General features: G+C 43.1%; 1 protein-coding gene across 3 annotated transcripts in view; it reads left to right on the forward strand.

Annotated features, from left to right (window-relative positions):
• RNF121 (ring finger protein 121) overlaps nt 1-23141 on the forward strand; it is a 68510-nt gene that overhangs the window by 43469 nt on the left and 1900 nt on the right. For 2 of the 3 annotated variants that reach the window (XM_055282796.2, XM_055282795.2), the window contains 5 exons: nt 10180-10334; nt 14419-14526; nt 18018-18138; nt 22178-22311; nt 22909-23010. In XM_055282796.2, the coding sequence (XP_055138771.1) occupies nt 10180-10334; nt 14419-14526; nt 18018-18138; nt 22178-22311; nt 22909-23010 (620 nt within the window). The remainder of the gene's footprint in view (nt 1-10179; nt 10335-14418; nt 14527-18017; nt 18139-22177; nt 22312-22908; nt 23011-23141) is intronic. The other variant, XM_063641278.1, reaches the window with a different exon arrangement.

The raw sequence follows: 23141 nt of genomic DNA on the forward strand, positions 1-23141 counted from the left end.
AGAATCAGGAAGACTCCCCAGAGAATGTTGTGTAAAGGAGAGGCACTGGAATTGTTGTTGAGTAGTAGAAACATGAACTGTTTGAGATTAGCCATTAGAGCTTTCAAAAAAATGCCTCTTACGGCATGCCAAGAAATGATGGAATTGTTTGATAAGGCTCTGTTTCTTTCAAACTGAATGAAACTTTTTGTTCTTCACTAGTGCAGGTTGGTGGTGCAGCCTTTTAGTGGGCATCCAGTGACCACTGAGTGGAAAAACACTAGCTCTGTTCTCCTAGACCAAGGTTTCTCAACAGAGGAACTATTGGCATTTTGGGCCAGATAATTCTTTTTTTCTCGGGGGGCTGTCCTGTATATTATAGGATGTTTGATAGCATCCCTACCCTCTGTCCACTAGATGCTACTGGCACTCTTCTCTACTTGTAACAACCACATGTCTCCAGACATTGCCAAATGTCCCCTGGGAAACAAAATCACCTCTGATGAGAAACACTGTCCTAGGCTCTAGGACCTAGAGCAACATGGATATTGCCAGCTTTGAGACTGATGATGAGCAGGTATGCCAGCCCACTGAGAAGTATCACATTACTGTCCGTAACTTAGGAGCTCAAGTCCAACCTTCACATTAACAGAAATGGAGGCTGCATGGCTGGGTGTGGTGGCTCATGCCTATAATCCCAGCACTTTGGGAGGCCGAGGCGGGCGGATCACGTGAGGTCAGGAGTTGGAGACCAGCCTGACCAGCATGGAGAAACCTCGTCTCTACTAAAAATATACTGCTAGCCGGACGTGGTGGTGCATGCCTGTAATCCCAGCTACTCGGAAGGCTGAGGTGGGAGAATCGCTTGAACCCAAGAGGCGGAGGTTATGGTGAGCTGAGACCATGCCTTTGCACTCCAGCCTAGGCAACAAGAGCGAAACTCCATCTCAAAAAAAAAAAAAATGGAGAGAAATGTAGGCTGGGCATAGTGGCTCACACCTGTAATTCCAGCATTTTGGGAGACTGGAGTGGAAGGATAGCTTGAGCCCAGGAGTTTGAGACCAGCCTGGGCAACATAGTAGACCCAGTCTCTTAAAAAAGAAAAAATTAGCTGGGTGTGATAGCATAGGCCTGTAGTCCCAGCTACTTAGGAGGTTGAGATGGGAGGATCACTTGAGCCCGGGAGGTTGAGGCTGCAGTGGGCCGTGATTGTGCCACTGCACTCCAGCCTGGGCAACACAGTGAGACCCTGTCTCAAAAACAAAAAACAGGCCGGGCACGGTGGCCCATGCCTGTAATCCCAGCACTTTGGGAGGCCGAGGCGGGCAGATCACCTGAGGTCGGGAGTTCAAGACCAGCCTGACCAACATGGTAAAACCCCGTCTCTACTAATAATACAAAATTAGCCAGGCATGGTGGCAGGTGCCTGTAATCCCAGCTACTGCGGAGGCTGAGGCAGGAGTATTGCCTGAACCTGGGTGGCGGAGGTTGCAGTGAGCCAAGATCCTGCCATTTACTCCAGCCTGGGAGACAAGAGTGAAACTGTCTCAAAAAACAAAAAAACCCCCCAAAACAAAAGCCCTACTTACAAGGAAGAGGCCAAAGAAATAAATTTAAAAGAAGAAATATAAAATGTAAAACAAAATTTTTAAAAATACAAAAAACAAAAGCCCTGTTGTTTTGAGTAAGGTCATACTGTATCTAAATTTTAGATACTGTTCTTTTCAATTCTAGCAATATTAATACTTTAGATTGCTTATAGTTTAGATTTGTTGATGATTTAAAAAGTACTCCACCAACTCTGTTATAGCACTTATACTGAATTGTGGTTGGTTCTTTCTCCTCAGTAGACTTGAGTTCTTCTCATTTACTCTCTCTTGGAACCTCCTAACAGCTCTGTAAGGTAGTCAGGGTATTTATCTTCACTTTTCAGAGTAGTAAACCAAGGTACAGAATCCTGAAGTGATTTGCTAGGAACACATGACCATTAAATTGGAGAGATGGACCTAAAACCAAAATCCGATTCTTGGTTAAGTGCTCTTTCTATAGATTCCTCTCAAAGGCTTCAGGAAATTTTTGTCAATTTCTGCCATAGTCAGAAGTTTTTAACCCTCTTGAGTTTCCTTATTTAACGACTTTTGCCCAAGTCCTTTCCTTGGATCTCAGGTACTTTCTCAACCTCCTCTTAAGTCTCTTTATCATCTTGCCTCCCCAGCCTCTCCAGATTTCCCCACAAACTCAGTGAATGATGATTGGTAGGCAGCTTAAGAGACAGAAGATCTGGATTGGAAACCTAGCCCAAACCACTCTTGCCTTTTGGCTTCTGCGTAGCTCAGTTTTCATCATCTATTCAGAGTCTAACATTACTCTTTAGCTTCCCTAGGGACATTAGGGGAAGGGATAAGTTTATGCCTGGAAAAGTATCCATCCTATTTTTGAAGTTCTCCAGGGAGAGGCTTTCATCATCTCTGTCTACTACCAAATATAGTATCTCTTCAGATCTCTACCTCCTGAACTGCTTTCCCTCCTGGAACTGGTGAGTGGCAAAATCTCCTACCTGGAAATCTTTTAAAGTACTGTAGATTTTTCTTAGACCAAGATATTAAGAGGATTACTAGAATGTGGAATTAGAGAATTCTGACTAAGGTGGTAAGGGGTTGTAATTCACTTTCTATTAGAAAGAAAAACTTCTATCTTCAGAATATAATAAAAACTTGTAGCTGTGATATCTTTATCGGCCTCCTTTGAGTCTCATCTACCTGTTTGGGCTCATTTCTCACCCCTTCCTCAAATACTAGTTGTCTTTTCTCAAGTATACCATGTCCCCTCATCGTGGAACACTCATCATGATGCCTTTTTCTATCTGGACCTATTTGGCCATGAAGACAGAGATCAAAGGATGCTTCCTTCAGGCAGCCTTCCTTGGAGGTGGGGCGGGGGGGAGGTTCTCCACTTTGAGTGGAGTGCCTCTCCTCTGTACTTTCTTGGTCACCAGCCCTTACTCCATTAAAGCACTTAATTGTGATTATTTGTTTCTCTTCAGTAGACTTGTGTTCTTCAAGAGATTTTGGTTTTCATCTCTGAATTCCCCAGTCATTAGCATGGCATCCAGTAAGTGCTCAGTAAATGTTTATTAAATGACTGCTTGACTGACTCGTTTGCTTGAAGTGGAAAAGATGGGAAAGAAGACATAGTTCTAGGTATTAGAAGAGTAGTCATAAGAAACATGGAGTAAATTTACTTTGTGCTCCTCTGAAAGATAAGAGTTGGACCCAGAGACAGAAGTGACACAAAGGCAGATTTTTCAGGTCAGCATGAGGAAAGAGCTGTCTAGCAAATATATTCGTATTGGAGTGGCCTAACTTATGTGGTAAGGATGACTATGTGTAGGTGCAGTAGGAGGGAAACAACTCCAACCGTGTTTCTGCCTTGTAGAGTGTCCAGTAATGTGTAGTGTCTCACCAGGTCATAGAAACTACACTGAATATGTCTGTTTATTGGGCCTCTGGATGACTCTTCAGATATCATTTATCTGAAGCCTTCTTGTAGTCTTCTCCAGGCTTAATATCCTGGTGTCTTCAGCTGTTCCTTATGTGATTTGGTCTTATGGCCATGCCTATTTGTTGGTGTTCTTTGTATAGTGTGGCCCCAAGCCCTGATCCCAGGGTCCCAGGGATACTTTAACAGAGCAGAAAACAGTAGACCTGCTGCCCCCTCTATTCTGGGTATATTCTTTTTTTTTTTTTTTTTTTGAGATGGAGTCTCGCTCTGTCACCCTGGCTGGAGTGCAGTGGCACAGTCTCAGCTCACTGCAACCTCCGCCTCCCGGGTTCAAGTGATTCTCCTGCCTCAGCTTCCCGAGTAGCTAGGACTACAGGTGTGTGCCACTATGCCCAGCTAATTTTTGTATTTTTAGTAGAGACGGGGTTTTACCATGTTGGTTGGCCGGTATGGTCTCGCTCTCTGGACCTCGTGATCCGCCCGCCTCGGCCTCCCAAAGTGCTGGGATTACAGGCTTGAGCCACGGCGCCTGGCCCATTCTGGGTATATTCTTAGTTAAGCAGGGTTGTCTTGGCTATGTTGGCAGCAGCCCTGTTGGCATATATTCCCTGGCAATTTGTGGTCAACTGAAACCCATAAGCCTGTTTCATGTGAGCTACTATTAAGCCATTCCTTCCCCATTCTATACTTTGGTAGTTAGGTTTCATCTTGTGGTTTTGATTCTTCATTTCAGCCTATTAGCTCATGGAATGTTAGGGCTAAAAGAACCCTAGAAATAAACTTTATTCATTTTGATCTTATTTCTTCTATTTTCCATGTTCACTGCCTCCCTTTCCCTCCCCACAAGCTTTGTGCTGTCCACAGTTTGGAGGTTCTTTGTGTTTTCTTCCAAATCATTTATGAAAATATAGAGCAGAGCCATGGAGCATGTCCCAGAAACTTACCTCCAGTTGACTGCAGTCTATTTCTCAGCATATTTTCAAGCTGATTGTTCTATTAGCTGTGGGTCTCCACCTTTATTCTACTACTTGGGCTTATAGTTTCATTTCATCCACAATATTGCTTTTCAGCCAGGTATGGTGGGAGGGTGATCCCTAGCTTACAACATGAGGGGATGCACAGGTGGTAAGATGAGAATCCTGAAAGTCAAAAGTGCCAAGCACCTGTGGACTGGAAAGGCACCTAATGCACAGGGAAAGATATGATCTGTTTTCATGAATTCTAGTTTCTCTGAGATGAAAGGGATCTGGAGGTTGTCTTATTAGAAATAATTGTCAGGTAGTGTTGATTCCATCTCTATCAACACACCTTCTACTGATGGTTCCAGCTCTCAGTTAAGAGGCAATCCGTTTAAATGTGGACTAGCTCTTACTGTTAGCATCTAACATCGTCATCTCAACTGTTTTAGCCTTGTGGAGGGATAAGTGGGATATTGCTATTCTTGTCCCTCAGTAAATGTTTGCTAAACGAATCCATGAGTTAGTTTCAGGCAAGTCTTCAGCTTTGTATTTGCACATTCAGGGAAAGAAGGATGAATGGCTTTTGTGTTTCTCCTTCCACCTGGCCAAACCCATTCCTCCTTTAGAATCATCCAGAGCTCTGCCTCTTCCAGGAAGTTTTCCTGACAGCTCCTGCCTCATCTTTCCACTGAATTCCCATGTCAGTACTTGATGCTTTGTACTGGCCACCTAATTTATGTGTTTATATCGTATCAGCCAAATCCTGGAGGGCCAAGGCTTTCATGCTTTCCACAGCATCAGGCACAAGTGTTTGAGCAAATCAGTGAACCAAATGTGTCTCCATAAGTATTGCCACGAGATGGCACCAGAGGCCCTGCAATTGTTCTGCATAACTTTTAGCCATTTATTGCCATTTATATGCCTTCCTTAATGAAGTTTAAACATATTTACCAAGCAAAATGCCAATAAATTCTAAAGTAGAAACTGAAAAAAATTTTTTTGTATTTTTTTTTAAGAGGTGGGGTTTCGCCATGTTGCCCAGGCTGGTCTCGAGCTCCTGGCCTCAAGCGATCCGTCTGCCTCAGCCCCCCAAAGTGCTGGAATTACAGGAGTGAGCCACCATGCCCAGCCTACAGTAGAAATTTTAAACCAAATAAAGAAACCAGGTAACTTCCCCTTTTATCACATGGTGGACTGTTCTGTTCACTCAGCTCCTCTGCCTTGCGCCTCCCCAGGAACTGGGTCCTTCCAAGAGCAGCTGCTTTCTAGGCCCCAAGCAGTAGTTGGCTTTCACTCCCTAATGGAGACAGCCTGGGGACCTGAAAATGGCCTCAAATCCTTGATTTGTGTCTTCTGATAATTTATTTTTCCTAGAAAGGACAATTAAACATTAATAAGAAATTGCCTATAATCTTATCACTTTTCGTATGTCAGTTATTTTGGTTGCCTCATTCTGGTCTTTGCTCCTTTGTATGTGCGACTTTATGCATTTTTAATCATGCAAAAGCCGTAATAAGAGCTCTCATTTACTGAGTGCTTATTATGAATTATGCATCACACTTGTTTTATATATATTACTTCCATTTAAATATAAGAACTATTATATCAAATGCTTATATTTACTACATTGCTCATAACAAGTGCTGACATTATTAGGCACTGTTCTAAGTGCTTTCCATGCCTTAACTCATTTAACCCATACAACCTTATGAGAATAGATACTGTTAACCCCATTTTACCATAGTTTAACTCATTTAACCCATACAACCTTATGAGAATAGATACTGTTAACCCCATTTTACCATAGTTTAGAGAACTGAAGCTTATCAGAGTTAAACGATCTGCCTAAGTTAACACAGTAATTAGCTGTATTGGGATTCATATTTAGATAGCTTTAATTCTAAAATTTCTGATCATTTCAGTGTATCATTTCATTTTGTGTATCATTTCTTTAATGATTTCTATTTGGACTTCTAGAAATGGTCTGAAGGCTAACAGAATCATTAAAATTAGGGTTTGATTTAGATCTTTTTCTTGCAGCTAGCCTGGTAACTCCTAGAGGACTAGAGGTCATGTTTATTTCTGTACTCCTTTTCCCATTAAATGCAAAATTAATACTTAATGGTTGAATGAGTGAGTGGGTGAACACTGCCTCTACTCTCCTAGGAAGTCTGGGATACAGAGCTAGTTGATAGAAACTTAACCTGTTAGAACTTGAAGTGGTTTGAAATATCAAGCCAATCCCTTCCTCCAAGGAAGGAGGGAGGACCTCCTTAGGGTGACCTAGTGAGTTGGAGACAGAATGGAACTAGAACTCTGGTCTACTGGGCTACTCCACCATTTGGTTTCAGAAAGCCTAATCCTGTCTCTAAATTCCTGTCTTCCCTTTTCTCCCTTTGTCTCTCTCCTCTTGTTCTCTGTCTCTTCTTACTCACACACAGTCTCTCTTTTCTTTCTCTCATTGTGACTTGATGTAGCTTTACGTACTTGATGTGTATCTCTAGATATAGTTTTCTCATCCTAAAATTTCAAGCCCGAAAACTACAAAACAAAGCAAGATTTTTCATTCCTGATGCCCAGACTTACTCCTAATTGTGTCTTTGTCCAACTCAGAATAGAATCCAGGATCTCTGCTTCTCTCCTCACCCAAAATGTACAGAGCTGCAGCTCATGTAGAGAAAATTACCTTGATTCACATTCCTCCTCAGAACATGCTATTGATGATTGGTGGCAAGTGGGAAAGAGGATCTTAGAGCAGGCTGGTTGTTTTAATGCAACAGCCAAGTTTTTGAAAAACTGGCAGGAGAACAGGAATTTCTGTTTTTTTCTCAGAGAGAACAAATGTGACCAGACTATGTGATTTAATTCTTCTCTGGGCCTACTGTTTTGTAAACAGCCCCATGAGCCTGTTAAAGCAAATAGCATGAAGACCAAAAACCTTCCAGCCCTTCTTTCCATATGCCACCCTTTTAGTTTCATGAGTTGGGTTGCCTTTTCCTCAAGTTTAAATAATCTGCAGTTGTTTGTTGTGATGTCTTTTCCTGGTGCTCCTAGTGTCTCCTAGAAAATGGCACCTGGGGCATTATTTGGGTAGTCATTTGTTAGTACATCCTGGTGCTTCCACACTTTTTATGTAAGGTCAGACTGTTTTAGAATGCTTCATTCAGAGAGTCAGTTGTGGGTTCCTATGCAGTGAATTGTTATTGAGGCTTCATGGCTCATGGACCAGCAGCCAGTACCCTCGGGTACACAGAATAGGAACCTCTAAAGCAAAGTGGTTCTGTTTACTCTTTTCTGTGTTCTGTTCTCTTCTCACTGTTTCTTTTTTCCTGTAAAATGACGCTTTTTTTTTTAAGATGGAGTCTCACACTCTGTCACTTAGGCCGGAGTGCGTGATCGCAGCTCGCCGCAACCTCCACCTCCCGGATTCAAGCGATTCTCCTGCCTCAGCCTTCCAAGTAGCTGGGATTATGGGTGCCCGCCACTATGCCTGGCTAATTTTTGTATTTTTAGTAGAGACAGGGTTTCACCATGTTGGCTAGGCTGGTCTTAAACTCCTGACCTAAGGTGATCCACCTGGCTTGGCCTCCCAAAGTGCTGGGATTACAGGTGTGAGCCACCACGCCTGGCCATCTAAGGCTTTTTCTTGCCACAGAGAAATCTATAAGAGAATGGTAGCTACAGACAACTAAACACTAAAACGAAGCTCTAAGCTACACTACCTATTATGGTAGCCATCAGTCCCATGTGGCTGCTGACCACTTGAAATGTAGCTAGTCTGTTGTAAATGTAAAATACATATTTGATTTCAAAGCCTTAGTACCAAAAAAAGTAAGCCATTTCATAAATAATTTTAATCTTGAATACATATTGAGATATTTTGTATATATTGGAATAAATAAAGTATATCATTGAAATGAAAACCTGTTTCTTCTTACCTTTTTAAAAATGTAGCTAGAAGATTTTAAACTGTATTTGTGACTTGCATGATATTTCATTTGGATAGCACTGGTCTAGAAATCCCTAAGAGTAAATACTTTCTTTTTTTTTTTTGAGATGGAGTCTTGCTCTGTCGCCCAGGCTGGAGTGCAGTGGTGCGATCTCGGCTCACTGCAAGCTCCACCTCTTGGGTTCACACCATTCTCCTGCCTCAGCCTCCTGAGTAGCTGGGACTACAGGCGCCCGCCACCACGCCCGGCTAATTTTTTTTGTATTTTTAGTAGAGACAGGGTTTCACCGTGTTAGCCAGGATGGTCTCAATCTCCTGACCTTGTGATCCACCCACCTCAGCCTCCCAAAGTGCTGGGATTACAAGTGTGAGCCACCATGACCGGCCGAGTAAATACTTTGTTAGTTTACTAAAGAATGCCAGGAAACTAGCCACTCTTTCGTCTCTGTATCTCCCTTTTTTTTTGTTGTTTTTTTTTTTTTAATATTTTTTGATTTTGTTGATGGCATCAGGAAGAAAATCTCCATTATGTATTATTTGCTATCTTTTTTTATACCTGCTACTCACTGCAGAAGGGTGACATCTAGTGACAGAAGGGTGGTTGAGGAGGGAGTTAGGAGGCATTGGAGAGAAGACTGGCGATGACTTCACATTTCTGTCTTAGAGTTAGAATTGTTTTATGCCTTTAAAAAACTTCAGCTAACAAGTCTGAGGGAAGGCTCTGAAGAAGGGAGAGTAAAACAGGCACTCTTTAAAATAGAAATGTGCTTCTCTCTGAGGGAGTCCTACTCTAGTTTTACTTTCCTCTTATTTATTGGAATTCATTGAGGACATATCATGTGCCAACAGTTTTCTAATGTAGAGGAAATGGGAATATGGCCTAGTCACTGCCCACAAGGAGCTTACATACAGGTAGAGAATGAATTCAAGCCCAGCCTCATACTCTAGATAAGCACTAATAATGTTAGAAAAGAAAATGCGTTTGGAGCACTAGAAAGCACTTTCTGCCTGGAAAGGAGACTGAAGGCTTCGTGTGTCTTGGATATGATATTGTCAGGCAGAAAGGCAGGCAGGTGGGAAGGACAACCTGATGGGGACAACCTGACTTTAAGGCCTGGGGAGTGGTAGATGGCCCTCGAAATAGTAGGTCGGGGCCATACTATGGAGGATTTGACAGCCTGGCTAAGAATGTTGGATCCTCTCTACTAAAAACACAAAAATTAGCCATGCATGGTGGCATGCGCCTGTAATCCCAGCTACTTGGGAGGCTGAGGCAGGAGAATCGCTTAAACCCGGGAGGCGGAGGCTACAGTGAGCCGAGATCACGCCATTACACTCCAACCTGGGCAACAGAGCAAGACTCCATCTCAAAAAAAAAAAAAAAAGAAATGTCGGATCCTATCCTTTGACCATTTAAGGGTTTTAAGCAGAGAAATGAAATGGTCAAGATATCGTGTTCGAGCTACCATTCTGGCACTCCTCAAAAGGATAGACACTGAATGCAGAGAGACTAAGAAAGAGCTCATTGCAGTCAGCCAGCCAAGTGGTAGCAAGAGCTCAAATGGAAAGGAAAGAATATATCCAAGAGATAGTTGAGTGAGGGATGAAAGGGAGGAGGAGTCAAATATGGTCCTAAGTCTCTGACTTGGATCACTAGTGGAGTTACCTTTATCCAAAGTTGGAAATACAGGAGAGGATCAAGCTAAAATAGAAAACAAGCTGCATTCGGGACTGTGGACAGAGCTGCAGAGGGAGCTGGCCAGAGCTGAAGTGCTTGTGTTTGTGTTTCAGATGGTGACCCTCTTTCAGATGTGGGTTGTTCCCCTCTATTTCACAGTGAAGCTGCACTGGTGGAGGTTCCTAGTGATCTGGATCTTGTTCTCTGCTGTCACAGCCTTTGTCACCTTCCGAGCCACCCGAAAACCTCTAGTACAGACAACCCCAAGGTGAGGTTTAAGTAGTGGGAAGAGCCCAGGTTTTCCAAAGCTAATGGGTTGGAATGCATGGGAGGAGCATAGGTTTAGACTGAAAAAATTCCTGGTTTTGTCTGCCAAAATTATTTGGCATAGGGCCCCTCTAAAACAAGCTGATTGGGAGAACCCCTCCCCTATTCATTGATTAAAAACCTCAAATATTTCTGTATAGCTTACTTTATGGTTTCAAGGTATTTTTATATTAAAGGCAAACAAAAATAAGCAAATCATGTTGATCATTGTGGTCTCATTTTAAATGTTTTCTTCTGTGAACGCTTCTCTGATCTCTAAATTAGATTTTCCATTATATTCTCTCATATTGCACAGTAGTTTTCCTTCATATAACTTACCACAATTTATAACTAAATACTGTTTTGAGTATCTATCTCCCTCACTAAACTCTAACTCTGAGATCAGGAACCACATCCATTTTGTTTGTCACTGTATATTCAGGCCCTGCCATGGGGCCTGGCGCATAGTAGCCTGCTCTGTGAATTTTTGTTGAATGAATGAATCTCAGCAAATTTATAATTTTCCAATAAACAATACTTCCTTCTTGAGTCACAAAGCAGCCACTGCCTGTATAATTCTTTTTATTTTATTCAAATTCATTTCTCATTTGATCCTCCCAACCAGCTTGTGAGGTAATTTAGTATCTGTACTCAACAGAAAAAGAGATTTTCTCATTCATTCAAATAAGCACCTACCATGTGCCAGGCCCTGTGCTGAGTGCTGGGGATACAGAGCTGGATAAGACATGGTCCCTGCCCTCAAGGAGTACTCTGTTTAATGGAGGAGATGGACAAGAAAGCTCCTGTTGCAGTGCAGTTGGTAAGTGCTATGACAGAGGTTTGTGTAGGTCCAAGAGAGCTTGACTGGCCAGCCTCAAAGTTGTGACCACCTGATCCAATGTCTTTCAAATTGTAGATTGCCCTTCTTCCTATTCTTCTTATGTTCTACTTTCCTGCAAGCCTTTCTCTGGCCTTCTGGAGTTTCATTGTATAAGGTGAAATAGGTGATCCAGAAGTTCCTCTCTGGCTTTGGTAGTTTACTTTAAAGGCCATTGTGGAACATACAGGATGTGGAGCCAGATGAATGTGGATTGGGACCCCTAGCCCTGCCACTTGTTCACTGTATGACCTTACCTTTCTGAGCTTTGAAGTCTTCATCCCTAAAAATGGGACAATAATTGCTACCTCACGTAGGGTGATAAGGTGATATGAAGAAAAAGTGTAATAGAACAATGTAAGAGTCACCAAGGACACCACAAACAGTGCCAACTTCTGGCTAAAATGATTGAAAATATGTCTGTAATATGGAGGATTTTTATAATAGTAACTACTAGCTCTTTTTTTGAGATGGAGTCTCGCTCTGTTGCCCAGGCTGGAGTGCAGTGGTGCGATCTTGGCTCACTACAAGCTCTACCTCCTGGGTTCACACCATTTTCCTGCCTCAGCCTCCCAAGTAGCTGGGACTACAGGTACCCGCCACCACGCCCGGCTAATTTTTTGTACTTTTTTAGTAGAGACAGGGTTTCACTGTGTTAGCCAGGATGTCTCGATCTCCTGACCTCATGATCTGCCCGCCTCAACCTCCCAAAGTGCTGGGATTATAGGCGTGAGCCACTGTGCCTGGCCAGTAACTACTAGCTATTTACTTATTTATTTAGAGACAGGGTCTCACTCTGTCGCCCAGGCTGGAGTGCAGTTCACTGCAACCTCTGCCTCCCAGGCTTAGGCAATTCTCCTGGCTCAGCCTCCCAAGTAGCTGGGACTACAGGTGTGTGCCACCAGACCCGGCTAATGTTTTTTCATTTTTTTTGTATTTTTAGTAGAGACAGGGTTTCACCACGTTGGCCAGGCTGACCTCAAATGATCTGCCCGCCTCGGGCTCCCGAAGTGCTGGAATTACTGGTGTGAGCCACCACGCCCGGCCCTGTAACTAACATTTGATAGTACTTTACAATTTCAAAGCACTTTTTAAAAATAGAGATGAGGTCTCACTCTGTCGCCCAGGCTAGAGTGCAGTGCCATGATCACAACTCACTGCAGCCTCATCTTCCTCGGCTCAACCAATTTTCCCATCTCAGTCTCTGGAGTAGCTGGGACTACAGGCGTGCTCCACCTTGTCTGGCTATTTTTTTATGTTTATTTTTAGTAGAGACAAGGTCTCACTGAGTTTCCTAGGCTAGTCTTGAAGTCCTGAGCTCAAACAATCCTCCCACCTCAGCCTCCCAAAGCGTTGGGATTCCAGGTGTGAGCCATTGTGCCTGCCCTCAAAGCACTTTCGTAAACATCCTTATTTATACATGCAGCATTTCATGAACATGTATTATATACCGGGAAATGGGCTCTGTACAACCCAGTAAAAAAGGTAGTAGGGTTTTCCCGTTTTACAAAGAAAATCACCTCTCTTGTCTCAAAGAGGTGATTTGACTTATCTGAGGTTACCCAGCTACTAAAGCATCACTTAATCCATATTGAGTTTTTTGACCTAAAATTTCACTTCCTTTTCACCGTGTCTCTCTCCTTTATGATCATTGCAAACCTTGGAGAATAGAGCTGTGTGTGTTCTTTAAGACAACACTAGAAGGAAGATATTTGGGTCCTTTCCCTAGCCTGAGAAACCATCACTGCTTGCCTGGCCACAGCAAGGAGGCACGGGCAGGGAAGGACCTTGACTTTCCTCCCTAGGGTTCAGCAGGGTTGGTAGTAACCTAGTCAGCTCTCAGGAACCACACAGGCTTGTGCTGGTTATTCAGGCAGATTACTAAATTGTTCATTAGCTCCCATCACAGATAGAATAGTGGCTCCTGATGACAGGGACCCACTCTTGTAGCATTTAAAAGGCTCTGGTTTGGCCAAGCACCAGTGGCTTATGCCTGTAATCCCAGCACTTTGGGAGGCTGAGGTGGGAGGATCCCTTGAGCCTGGGAGTTCGAGACCAGCCTGGGCAACATTGCAAGACCCCATCTCTAGCCAAAAAAAAAACACAAAAGGCCCTGGTTTATTCAGGGAACCGTCTTTCTTGCTGAATCTAGTAGCTGGGATCCACCAATTAGATTGTGCACTGTTCTTCATTGGCTCCTGGGGCACAGTACTCCTCCTTCAGGAGCATGAACAACCCCATTCTACTTCACCACCACCACACACTTTCATCCAACTCAAAGGTACTTCTTAAGTGCCTCTCTCCTTTCCCTTCTCCCTCAGAAGAAAATTCATTTCAGAAGTAAATTCGTTGCACATCATTTCTTTCATTTTTGCCCTGTGGATAGGAGCAAAGCTGTATTCAGACTAACCAGGCCCAGGTACAAAAAACCTGTAGCTCATTCTACCTCTGATTCATCTCTTGAATTCTGTTTCTGAACAACTAGCCTTCCCTGCCTGTTAATCTTCTGAGCATAGTTGTGTTTAATACTTTTTACTTCCTTATTTGAGGTGACATAGCTGTCTAAGGTCAGCTGTGCTCCTTCTTTGAGGCAGAAACTGCCTTTTTAGGAATCTTTTCCTTGGTCTGAAACCATGAAAATACAAACAAAGCACAGCTGGGCGTGGTGGCTCACACCTGTAATCCCAGCACTTTGGGAGGCTGAGGCGGGTGGATCATGAGGTCAGGAATTCGAGACCAGCCTGGCCAGTATGGTGAAACCCTGTCTCTACTAAAAAATATATAAAAATTAGCCAGGTGTGGTGGTGGGCACCTGTAGTCCCAGCTACTCAGGAGGCTGAGGCAGAAGAATCACTTGAACTCGGGAGGTGGAAGTTGCAGTGAGCTGAGATTGTGCCACTGCACTCCAGCTTGGGCGACAGAGCGAGACTCTCATCTCAAAAAAAAAAAAAAAAAAACAAAATACAAAACACTAGTTCTTGAGTATATGGAGGCATTTCTGCAGTTAAGGGAGTGAGCAGCTTTGGATAGTAACTGAAGTTGCTCAGTAAGTCCTGAGCAAAGACCCTGGTGTCCCCATTGATGTGAGAATAAAGGATTCTGGTGATCCAGTGACCACTGAGGCCAGAATCTCTGTGTCAGTTGCACTAACCTTCTCTCCTTTCCCCAGGTTGGTTTATAAGTGGTTCCTGCTAATCTATAAAATCAGCTATGCCACTGGCATCGTTGGCTACATGGCTGTCATGTTTACCCTCTTTGGTCTTAACTTATTATTCAAGTGAGTACCCTTTGTTTTTGTTTTTGCTGGAGTTTGGGGAGGAGTGGCTGTTGAGATGTACCTCTTGCTGCAAGTCATGGTTATTAACAGGAGGGACATAATATCCAGGATAGGAGACTTGGGTGCTGGGCGGGGGTTGGGAGAAGACAGGCTTTCATGATTTGTGCTGGCAGAAAGCAAGGAATGTCTGAATATATACAAAGTCAGAGTCCTAAATCATATTTTCCAAGGCTTTATATTTTAGTGGAAAAGTCTGTTAACCAAAGTAAGCATAATAATTATCATAACCTGCTATCCATAATTCTATCACCTTAACAGAGCTGTTTTTCTCGTCAGTGTGTACTGTTCATGTGCAGCATCCACTCTGCATGAATGGCCTTATGTTCAACTAGGCCAGGGGTTGGCAAACTGTGCCCTCTGTGCCAAATCAGCCCACAACCTGTTACTATAAAATGAAGTTTTACTGGAACATAGTCATGCTCATTCATTTATATATTGCCTGTGGCTGTTTTCCACTAAAACAGCAGAGTTGAATAGTTGTGGTAAAGACCATATGGGCTACAAAACCTAAAATATTTACCATCTGGCCCTTTATAGGAAAAGTTTGCTGACTCTTGGGCTAGACCGTCAACCTACATGACCATGGTTGGCTACAGCTAGCAACAGATTGACTTAGAAGGATACAAAACAAATAACAGAGCAGAGCGGTGTCTGCAAGTCTTCACAGTAGACTCAGAGCTGAGGTGTGAGGGAATGAGACAACACAGATGGGTGTGGAAGCCACCCTGGCCTAGGAGCCCCATTCCCCCAGGAACACATCCAGTTTCAAGAATGTCCCAGTCCAGATGCATTGTACTAATCACAGGTCATAAGCAGTGTTGCCTGTAATATAGCTGACATTCGACAAGATTTCTAAGGAAACAGTTCTAGAAAGTTAACCTGCTTCATTGTTGGGCATTTAGGTTGTTTTCAATTTAGTACTATCCCAGATGACGCTGCTCTGTTGCTTCCTAAGGGTGCATTCCTAGGGATGGAATTTTGGCTATTGCTTCAGTTGCCATAAACCTTCCAAAAGATCTTTATTAGCTTACAGGTCCTCCCACCCCGAATTGAGTCAGATGCCAAGAAATCCTGAGCTCAGAGACTGGAGCATACAGTGAGTCAGTGAGGCAGATGAGGGTGGAAATTCGCTTTCCTGGGTGAAATACTGGTGGCTGTGGGCTGTGGATCACGAGGAGCCCTAAGCCTATGACAGTGCACTGAAGCTAGAGATTTAGATATAAGATAATGGAATGATCATTATTTTATAATGATCATCAAATTTAAGATAATGAATGGGATGATCACTGGCCTCTTCCCTGAGCCTAGTTATATTGTAGGCAGGAGTTTCTGAAAGGAGTTTATTTTAGGACAAGTAAAAATAAATCCTGGCCAAGTGTGGTGGCTCTCACCTGTAATCCCAGCTATTTGGAAGGCTGAGGCAGGAGGACTGCTTGAGGCCAGGAGTTCAAGACCAAGCTGGGCAACATATTGAGACTCTCAACTCTAAAAAAAAAAAAAAAGAAAATTAGCTGGGTGTAGCGGTGTGCACCTGTATCCCCAGCTACTCAGGAGGCTGAGGTGGGAGGATTGCTTGAGCCCAGAAGTTCAAGGCTGCAGTGAGCTATGATTGTGCCACTGCACTCCAGCCCAGGTGACAAAGGGAGACCCCCATCTCGAAAAAAATAAAAATAAATAAATACTATTTTATATAGTGAGAGTGCACTCATGAAATTCTTTCTTCTAGGGCTAGTACAGGCTGAAAGAATAAACAGGCTCCTGAAGGGTTTAGAGGAATTCATCACTGTAGAGTCAAACACATCTTGTCAAAGAAAACACATATGTCCTGGTAACTTTCTAACCTGTATGGTTTAAAAATAACATAAAAATCAAGATTCTGCATTATGGGATTCTGCATTATGGTTTTGTTTTTGTTTTTGTTTTGTTTTGTTTTGTTTTGTTGAGATGGAGTCTTGCTTTGTCGCCCAGGCTAGAGTGCAGTGGCTCACTGCAGCCTCCACTTCCCAAGTAGTGGGGTCAAATGATTCTCCTGCCTCAGCCTCCTGAATAGCTGAGACTACAGGCGTGTGCCACCACACCCGGCTCCTTTCTGTATTTTTAGTAAGGATGGGGTTTCACCATGTTGGCCAGGCTGGTTTCGAACTCCTGACCTCAGGTGATCCACCTGCCTTGGCCTCCCATAAGTGTTAGAATTACAGGCATGAGCCACCACTCCTGGCCTCTGCATTATGTTTTAAAGATAATTCTTCTATAATTACAGTTTCTTTTTACTTGCCTAAACTCTGCAATGAGGAAAACAGAATTGAGAATCTTGATCATTTTTATGCTGCTGATCAAATTAATTGGTGTAAGATCAATGATTTCTAGTGAGTTAAATATTCAAGGTTCATAAGCAAACGCAACTTTGTATATAAATATAATTTATAACTAAGCAAATACATACGGTTCTTTGTACAAATATTTTAACAGATAATTTTCTATAACAAAGATTTATAGACTCAAGGTTGCAAATTATCGGTCCTTGGAATTATTAAAACAAACCTTCTGATGTTATAGGCAAGATCTTTATCCTTCTTGTTAAATAGACTTGGACCAAAATTTAACTTTGATGATATGATACAGATTATTTATATTTGTAGTTTATAGTTTTATAGTAACTGCTATATATTAATAAATATTTACTAATTTTGTCTTTTTTTTTCTAAACCTGTGTTTGACAAGCTGTTTCTGTAAAGGTCCAAATAGTAAATATTTTAGGTCTTATGGGACAATAGGCCAAATCTAGGATATCATGTAGGTACTTATATAACAAGAGAAAAAACTCCTACCCTGTCCCACCCTGTTTGCCTGGGGAAGGGGCCAGGTCTCAGGTAGTGGACATGCTTTGTGTTCAGTTGTCATAAGCTGAGACAATCTCAGAAGGAGGGGCATGTGGCCACCGGGATATTTTCACTTTCTGCATCAGTGACACCCAGATTCTGGCATGCCCTTTCCTCCTTGTGGACGGCTCAGCTGTTTCAACTTGGGTGGCTAGCTGGAAGAGAGACAGCTCAGCGATGCAGCTCACTCAGTGTCCAGAAGTTACCAACAGTGGAGTGCCCACCATGTAGGTCCCAATGAGCACAGGTCCTGGGTAGCTGCAAGTCATTGCCACCAGTTAGGGGAGGCAAGGACTAAGAGCAGAGTGAGGAAAAGGGGTAGGAAGGGATGCTGTAGCTTGGTCTTTGCAGCCTACAGTGCTAGCCTCTTCAAGAGGTGTTCATGGGCCATATAAAAATAGGCAGCAGACTGGATTTGGTCATAGTTTGCCCACACTTTCTCTGGCCTTTGGGCCTTCTCACTTTGGGCCCTGCCTTGTGTGTCCCAGAGTAGTAATCCAAAGAAGATATGTCTCAGGGTGGGTCTTTCTAGCTCTAATGCTTCCCTTGCAGGATCAAACCAGAAGATGCCATGGACTTTGGCATCTCCCTTCTTTTCTATGGCCTCTACTATGGAGTTCTTGAACGGGACTTTGCAGAAATGTGTGCAGACTACATGGCATCTACCATAGGGGTGAGTTCATCCGGGTTCTTAAATACTGCTTCTTGACACCTCCAAATTGTTCAAGTTGATGTCACTTGTTTAATGGAAGAGAAAGGCACTAGGGTGAGATAAGCCACATAAAATCCTTCAAGATGTGCATATGCATGGACAGTCCTTCCTTAAAGTTTGGAAAGCAACACTTTAAAAAAGGATAAAACCGTGTGCGTTGCAGCAACATGCCAGCTGGAGGCCTTTATCGTAAGCCAGTTAATGCAGGAACAGAAAACCAAATACTGCATGTTCTTACTTATAAGTGGGAACTAAACATTGGGTATTCATGGACATAAAGATGGCAACAGTAGACACTGGGGAGTACAAGAGGAGGAGGGAGTGGGGACAACGGTTGAAAAACTATCTGTTGGGTACTGTGCTCACTACATGGGCAACAGGATCATTCGCACCCCAGACCTCAGTATCACGCAGTATGCCCATGTAACAAACCTGCACATGTACCCTCTGAATCTAAAATACAAGTTGAAATTATTAAAAAAAAAATTAGAAAGCCAGATCTCAGATGTACTCTATAATTTTTCTCTTTAGGGCCATTATAGGAAAGAGCCACTTTATCCAGCAGGAAGTTAACATTCATTCAGTAAATACTTTTTAATGCCTGCTATGTGTCTAGACACATTGCTATGTTCCAGAATTACAAAAGTGTACAAAAATAAACATGGTTTTTGCCCAGATAAACTTTACTCTTGGGTGGGAGAGATGGCTATTATAGTAACAAACACAGATAAAAATAAAATTACAATTTTAACAAGCATTATGTAGGAAAGGTTCATGATGCTGTAAACTCATGTAGTAGTGTCATTTGACCTAGGCGTGGGGCTCAAAGATGGCTTCCTTGAAAAAATGACTGTGGAGCTGACTTGAACGATGAGTAGGAGTTAAATGGATGAAGTGAGAACCAGGCAGAGGAAAGAGCGTGCGTGAGAGTCCTGTCATGGGAGACAGTGTGGGTGCTTTTGAGGAACTAAGACCAGTGCGGTTGTATGGCCAAGAAGTGTCTGGAGAAGTAGCGACTAGACTAGAAAAAAGCCTGTGGGCCAAATTAAAGATTTTGATTTTTATACTAAAAATCCTGGGAGGGGCCGGGCACAGTGGCTCACTTTGGGAGGCTGAGGCAGGCAGATTGCTTGAGCCCAGGAGTTCAAGGCCAGCCTGAGCAACATAGTGAGACCCCCATCTCTACAAGAAAATGAGAAGAAAAAAAAAAACTAGCCGGGCGTGGTGGCACATGCCTGTAGTCCTAGCTACTTCGGAGACCAAGGTGGGAGGTCACCTGAGCCCAGGAGTTTCAAGGCTGCAGTGAGCTTGTTCATACCACCAAACTCCAGCCTGGGCAACAGAGCAAGACGTTGTCTCTAAATAAGTAAAAATTCACAAAGTGTATAATAATCATGCAAAGGCACAACAATAAATGATGGGTCACAAAAGTGCTTAGTCCATATTGGTTATTGTTTTTGAACTGCACAGTGGTAGGAGTTGCTCCTTACAATTTTTACTTTGTGAACTCTTACTCCTTGATTTAACCCACGACCGCTACAACAACAGCCACTGTCACTGTGTTACCAAAAATTGGGGAAGTTTTCATACTTGATTTATTAATCTTTAACTGTATGTGTAAAGCTAGACATTTCATTTCAACATTTAATATTAAAAGTGTTTTGAGTCTTAAGAGACAATTTGGTGTCTCTTAAATAGAGGTGATGTCTTTGTGACAGAAATATGACACAGGAACTGAACTCTTGTTTCTATCAATTAGCCTGTGGTAAAATTGGTTTTGTTATATGTCGTTTCACTTAAAGTCACAGTTTCCAAGAAACTGTCAGTGAAGTGAGGACATACTGTATTTGAGAAGTATTTTGGACTTAGATATAGTTTGGTTCTGAAGACTGAAGGGAAAAATATGAAGGAAATGTAGGTCTCAAAGCTGAGATTTCTGATTCGGCAACTGCTTGGATGGTAGTACCTTTCACTGAGATAGGAAATGCTGCAAGAGGAGCAGGTGGACATCACGGAGAGATGCTTAAATATGGGTAAATTAACAACCAATCTGAGAAACGCAAGTAAATATTTCTAATTTTTTTTCAGAATGGAAATATATCTTTGTTGTTTTGCTGTTTATAAAAGTAATATGTTCTCTTTGTAATTATTTAAACAACACAAAAGTGCTCCCTGTCTCAGTGTCGTCCCCCAAGACCCCACCCCAAGAAGGAATATTTCCATCACCTTGGGTAACTTTAATCTAGTACCGTTTAAGGCCAGGGACTTTGTCTCTCAGTATCATGGGAATATTCTAATTTTTTCTCTACTGGATCAAATTGAAAACAGTACATTGGATCACTTTACAAACAGTTTATTAGGTTCCTTTTTGAACAACTGTCTTGTGTTTTACCTTCATTTCCCTCTTACCTATTTGTGTAGACATTGGATCTTCCTTTAACCAGTTTACTCCCCAGAAGAGATTTCTAGACCACGTCACCATTTTGACCATTTTGAAGTATACAGTTCAGTGCATTAATTACATTTGCAGTGTTCTGCAACATTGTCACTGTCTAATTCCAAAATTTTTCATCGTCCCAAACAGAAACTCTGCCCATTAAGCAGTAACTCATTACCCCTCCCCGCAGCCCTGGTTTACCTCTAGTATACTTTCCATCTCTGTGAACATGCCTATTGTAGATATTTCATGTAAATGGAATCATACAATATTTGTCCCTTTGTCTCTGGCTTCTTTCACTTAGTGTAGTGTTTTCAGAGTTCATCCATGTATAGAATGTGTCATTCCTTTATATGGCCGAATAGTATTCCATTGTGTGTGACACCACATTTGGTTTATTCATTCATCTGCGGATAGGCACTTGGGTTGTTTCCACTTTTTGGCTACTGTGAGTAATGCTGTGAGCACTGGCGTTTAAGTGTGTTTAGTCCCTAGTTTCGTATTTTTTGGGTTTATACCGAGAATGGAATTTCTCAGTCATTTGGTAATTCTATGTTTAACTTTTTGAGGACATGCCAAACTCTTTGCTTTCTTAATTATGATAATGCTTAAGTGAATATCTGTATTCATGGAGCTTCTTTGACACTTCTTTTTTTTTTTTTTTTTTTTTTGAGATGGAGTCTCGCTCTGTCGCCCAGGCTGGAGTGCAGTGGCGCAATCTCGGCTCACTGCAAGCTCTGCCTCCCAGGTTCACGCCATTCTCCTGCCTCAGCCTCCCAAGTTGCTGGGACTACAGGCGCCCTCCACCACGCCCGGCTAATTTTTTGTATTTTTAGTAGAGACGGGGTTTCACTGTGTTAGTTAGGATGGTCTCAATCTCCTGACCTCGTGATCTGCCCGCCTCAGCCTCCCAAAGTGCTGGGATTACAGGCGTCAGCCACCGTGCCCAGCCTCCTCTTATTTCTTTAAATTCCTTGAAGTGAAATTAATGGGTCAAAAGGTGCAACAATTTGAGATACCATGCTAAATGCTATCCGAAAGGCTTGAACCCCTTTTGCTGCTGCCACAAATGTCTGAGAATGCCCTTGTCACCAAACCAACATGGCACTTAATATTTCACTGTTTTAAATGTTGGAGAATATTGTTGTCCATTTAAATGTTGGAGAATATTTTAAATGTTGGAGAATATTGGAACCATAGTCTGGCAACAGAATGGCTTGCCTGACACAGCTCCTGATCACCAGCCCCGAGTCCTTCTCCCTCCCCTTCCCCTTATCCTTTGATGCTGATCCAGCCCAGTTTATAGGTCCTGTTACATCTAACTTCCCAACTGTCTCTAGTCTGGTCATTTCTCCCCATTTGCCCAGCAAAGATGAGGTCAATTTGACTTGTAAAAGATGAACTTTTCTAAACAGTTAAAAAAAAAAAAGGATGTCCTCTAACTCTGGGCCTCCCGCTGCCACTGTTCTTCTTCTCTAGAAGGCCTGAGGCCTCTGTGGAGCTTCCTACTTTGGCTGCTTCTCACAGCTTTTCCTATCTTTCCTTCCTGCTATTCTCCTTCAGTTCTATAGCAAGTCGGGCATGCCTACCAAACATCTTTCAGACAGCGTGTGTGCTGTGTGTGGGCAGCAGATCTTTGTGGACGTCAGTGAAGAGGGGATCATTGAGAACACGTATAGGCTGTCCTGCAATCATGTGTATCCTGCCTCGAGCTCCTGGGCCACATCTCTCCTGCAGTCTGCACACTGTAGTGAGGGAGAGAAAGGGGGTGGTCATGACCCTAGGTGTGCTGCCCAGACCCTTGAGTGTAGGAGAGCCACAAGAGGGCCGCCTTCCCTGCCCTTTCCCACAGATCAGAGCCACTCTTAGGTAAACAGTGGTTACAACCTGGCTAGGTCTGAGAGGAACCTGAGGCTGCAGCTAGTGAGGCTGTGCTAGCAGACCTGAGATCTGACCAGTCATAGGGGAAGAGGACCCTCTAATGGGATCCCTCAGTTTAGCATCATCCCCTATTCTGAATAACACTTCTAATATTTATCATGTATTTACCCAGCTCCCATTCTCTGCCTATGTTGGGAGAGCCATGTATTGTCTCCATTTTGCCCCGTAACAGTCTTGTGAGATAGGGATCATTATCCTTACTTCACATGTGAGGAAACAGGTTCAGACACAGGGACTTGCCCAACATTACAGAGGTGATAAAGAGCGAAGGCAGGATTTGAACCTTTCAAAGACTGGCTGGGGCTGGAGTGCTGCCCTGGCTCTCACCATTTCCCTTGACCAGCGGTGCTCAGCTTCCACGAGTTCTGCATCCGCGGCTGGTGCATCGTGGGAAAGAAGCAGACGTGTCCCTACTGCAAAGAGAAGGTAGACCTCAAGAGGATGTTCAGCAATCCGTATCCTTTATTGGGGTCCTCGTTGGGAGTGGGCTGTGGGAAGAAAGTACTGGCCAGTGTGACCTGCATTTGGGTCCTCCTGGGGCCCTCACTTCTGCCGCCAACCAGAACATATCCAACCATGATGGGAA

The sequence above is a fragment of the Symphalangus syndactylus genome, chromosome 6, assembly GCF_028878055.3.
Source record: "Symphalangus syndactylus isolate Jambi chromosome 6, NHGRI_mSymSyn1-v2.1_pri, whole genome shotgun sequence".
Classification (NCBI taxonomy): Eukaryota; Metazoa; Chordata; class Mammalia; order Primates; family Hylobatidae; genus Symphalangus; species Symphalangus syndactylus.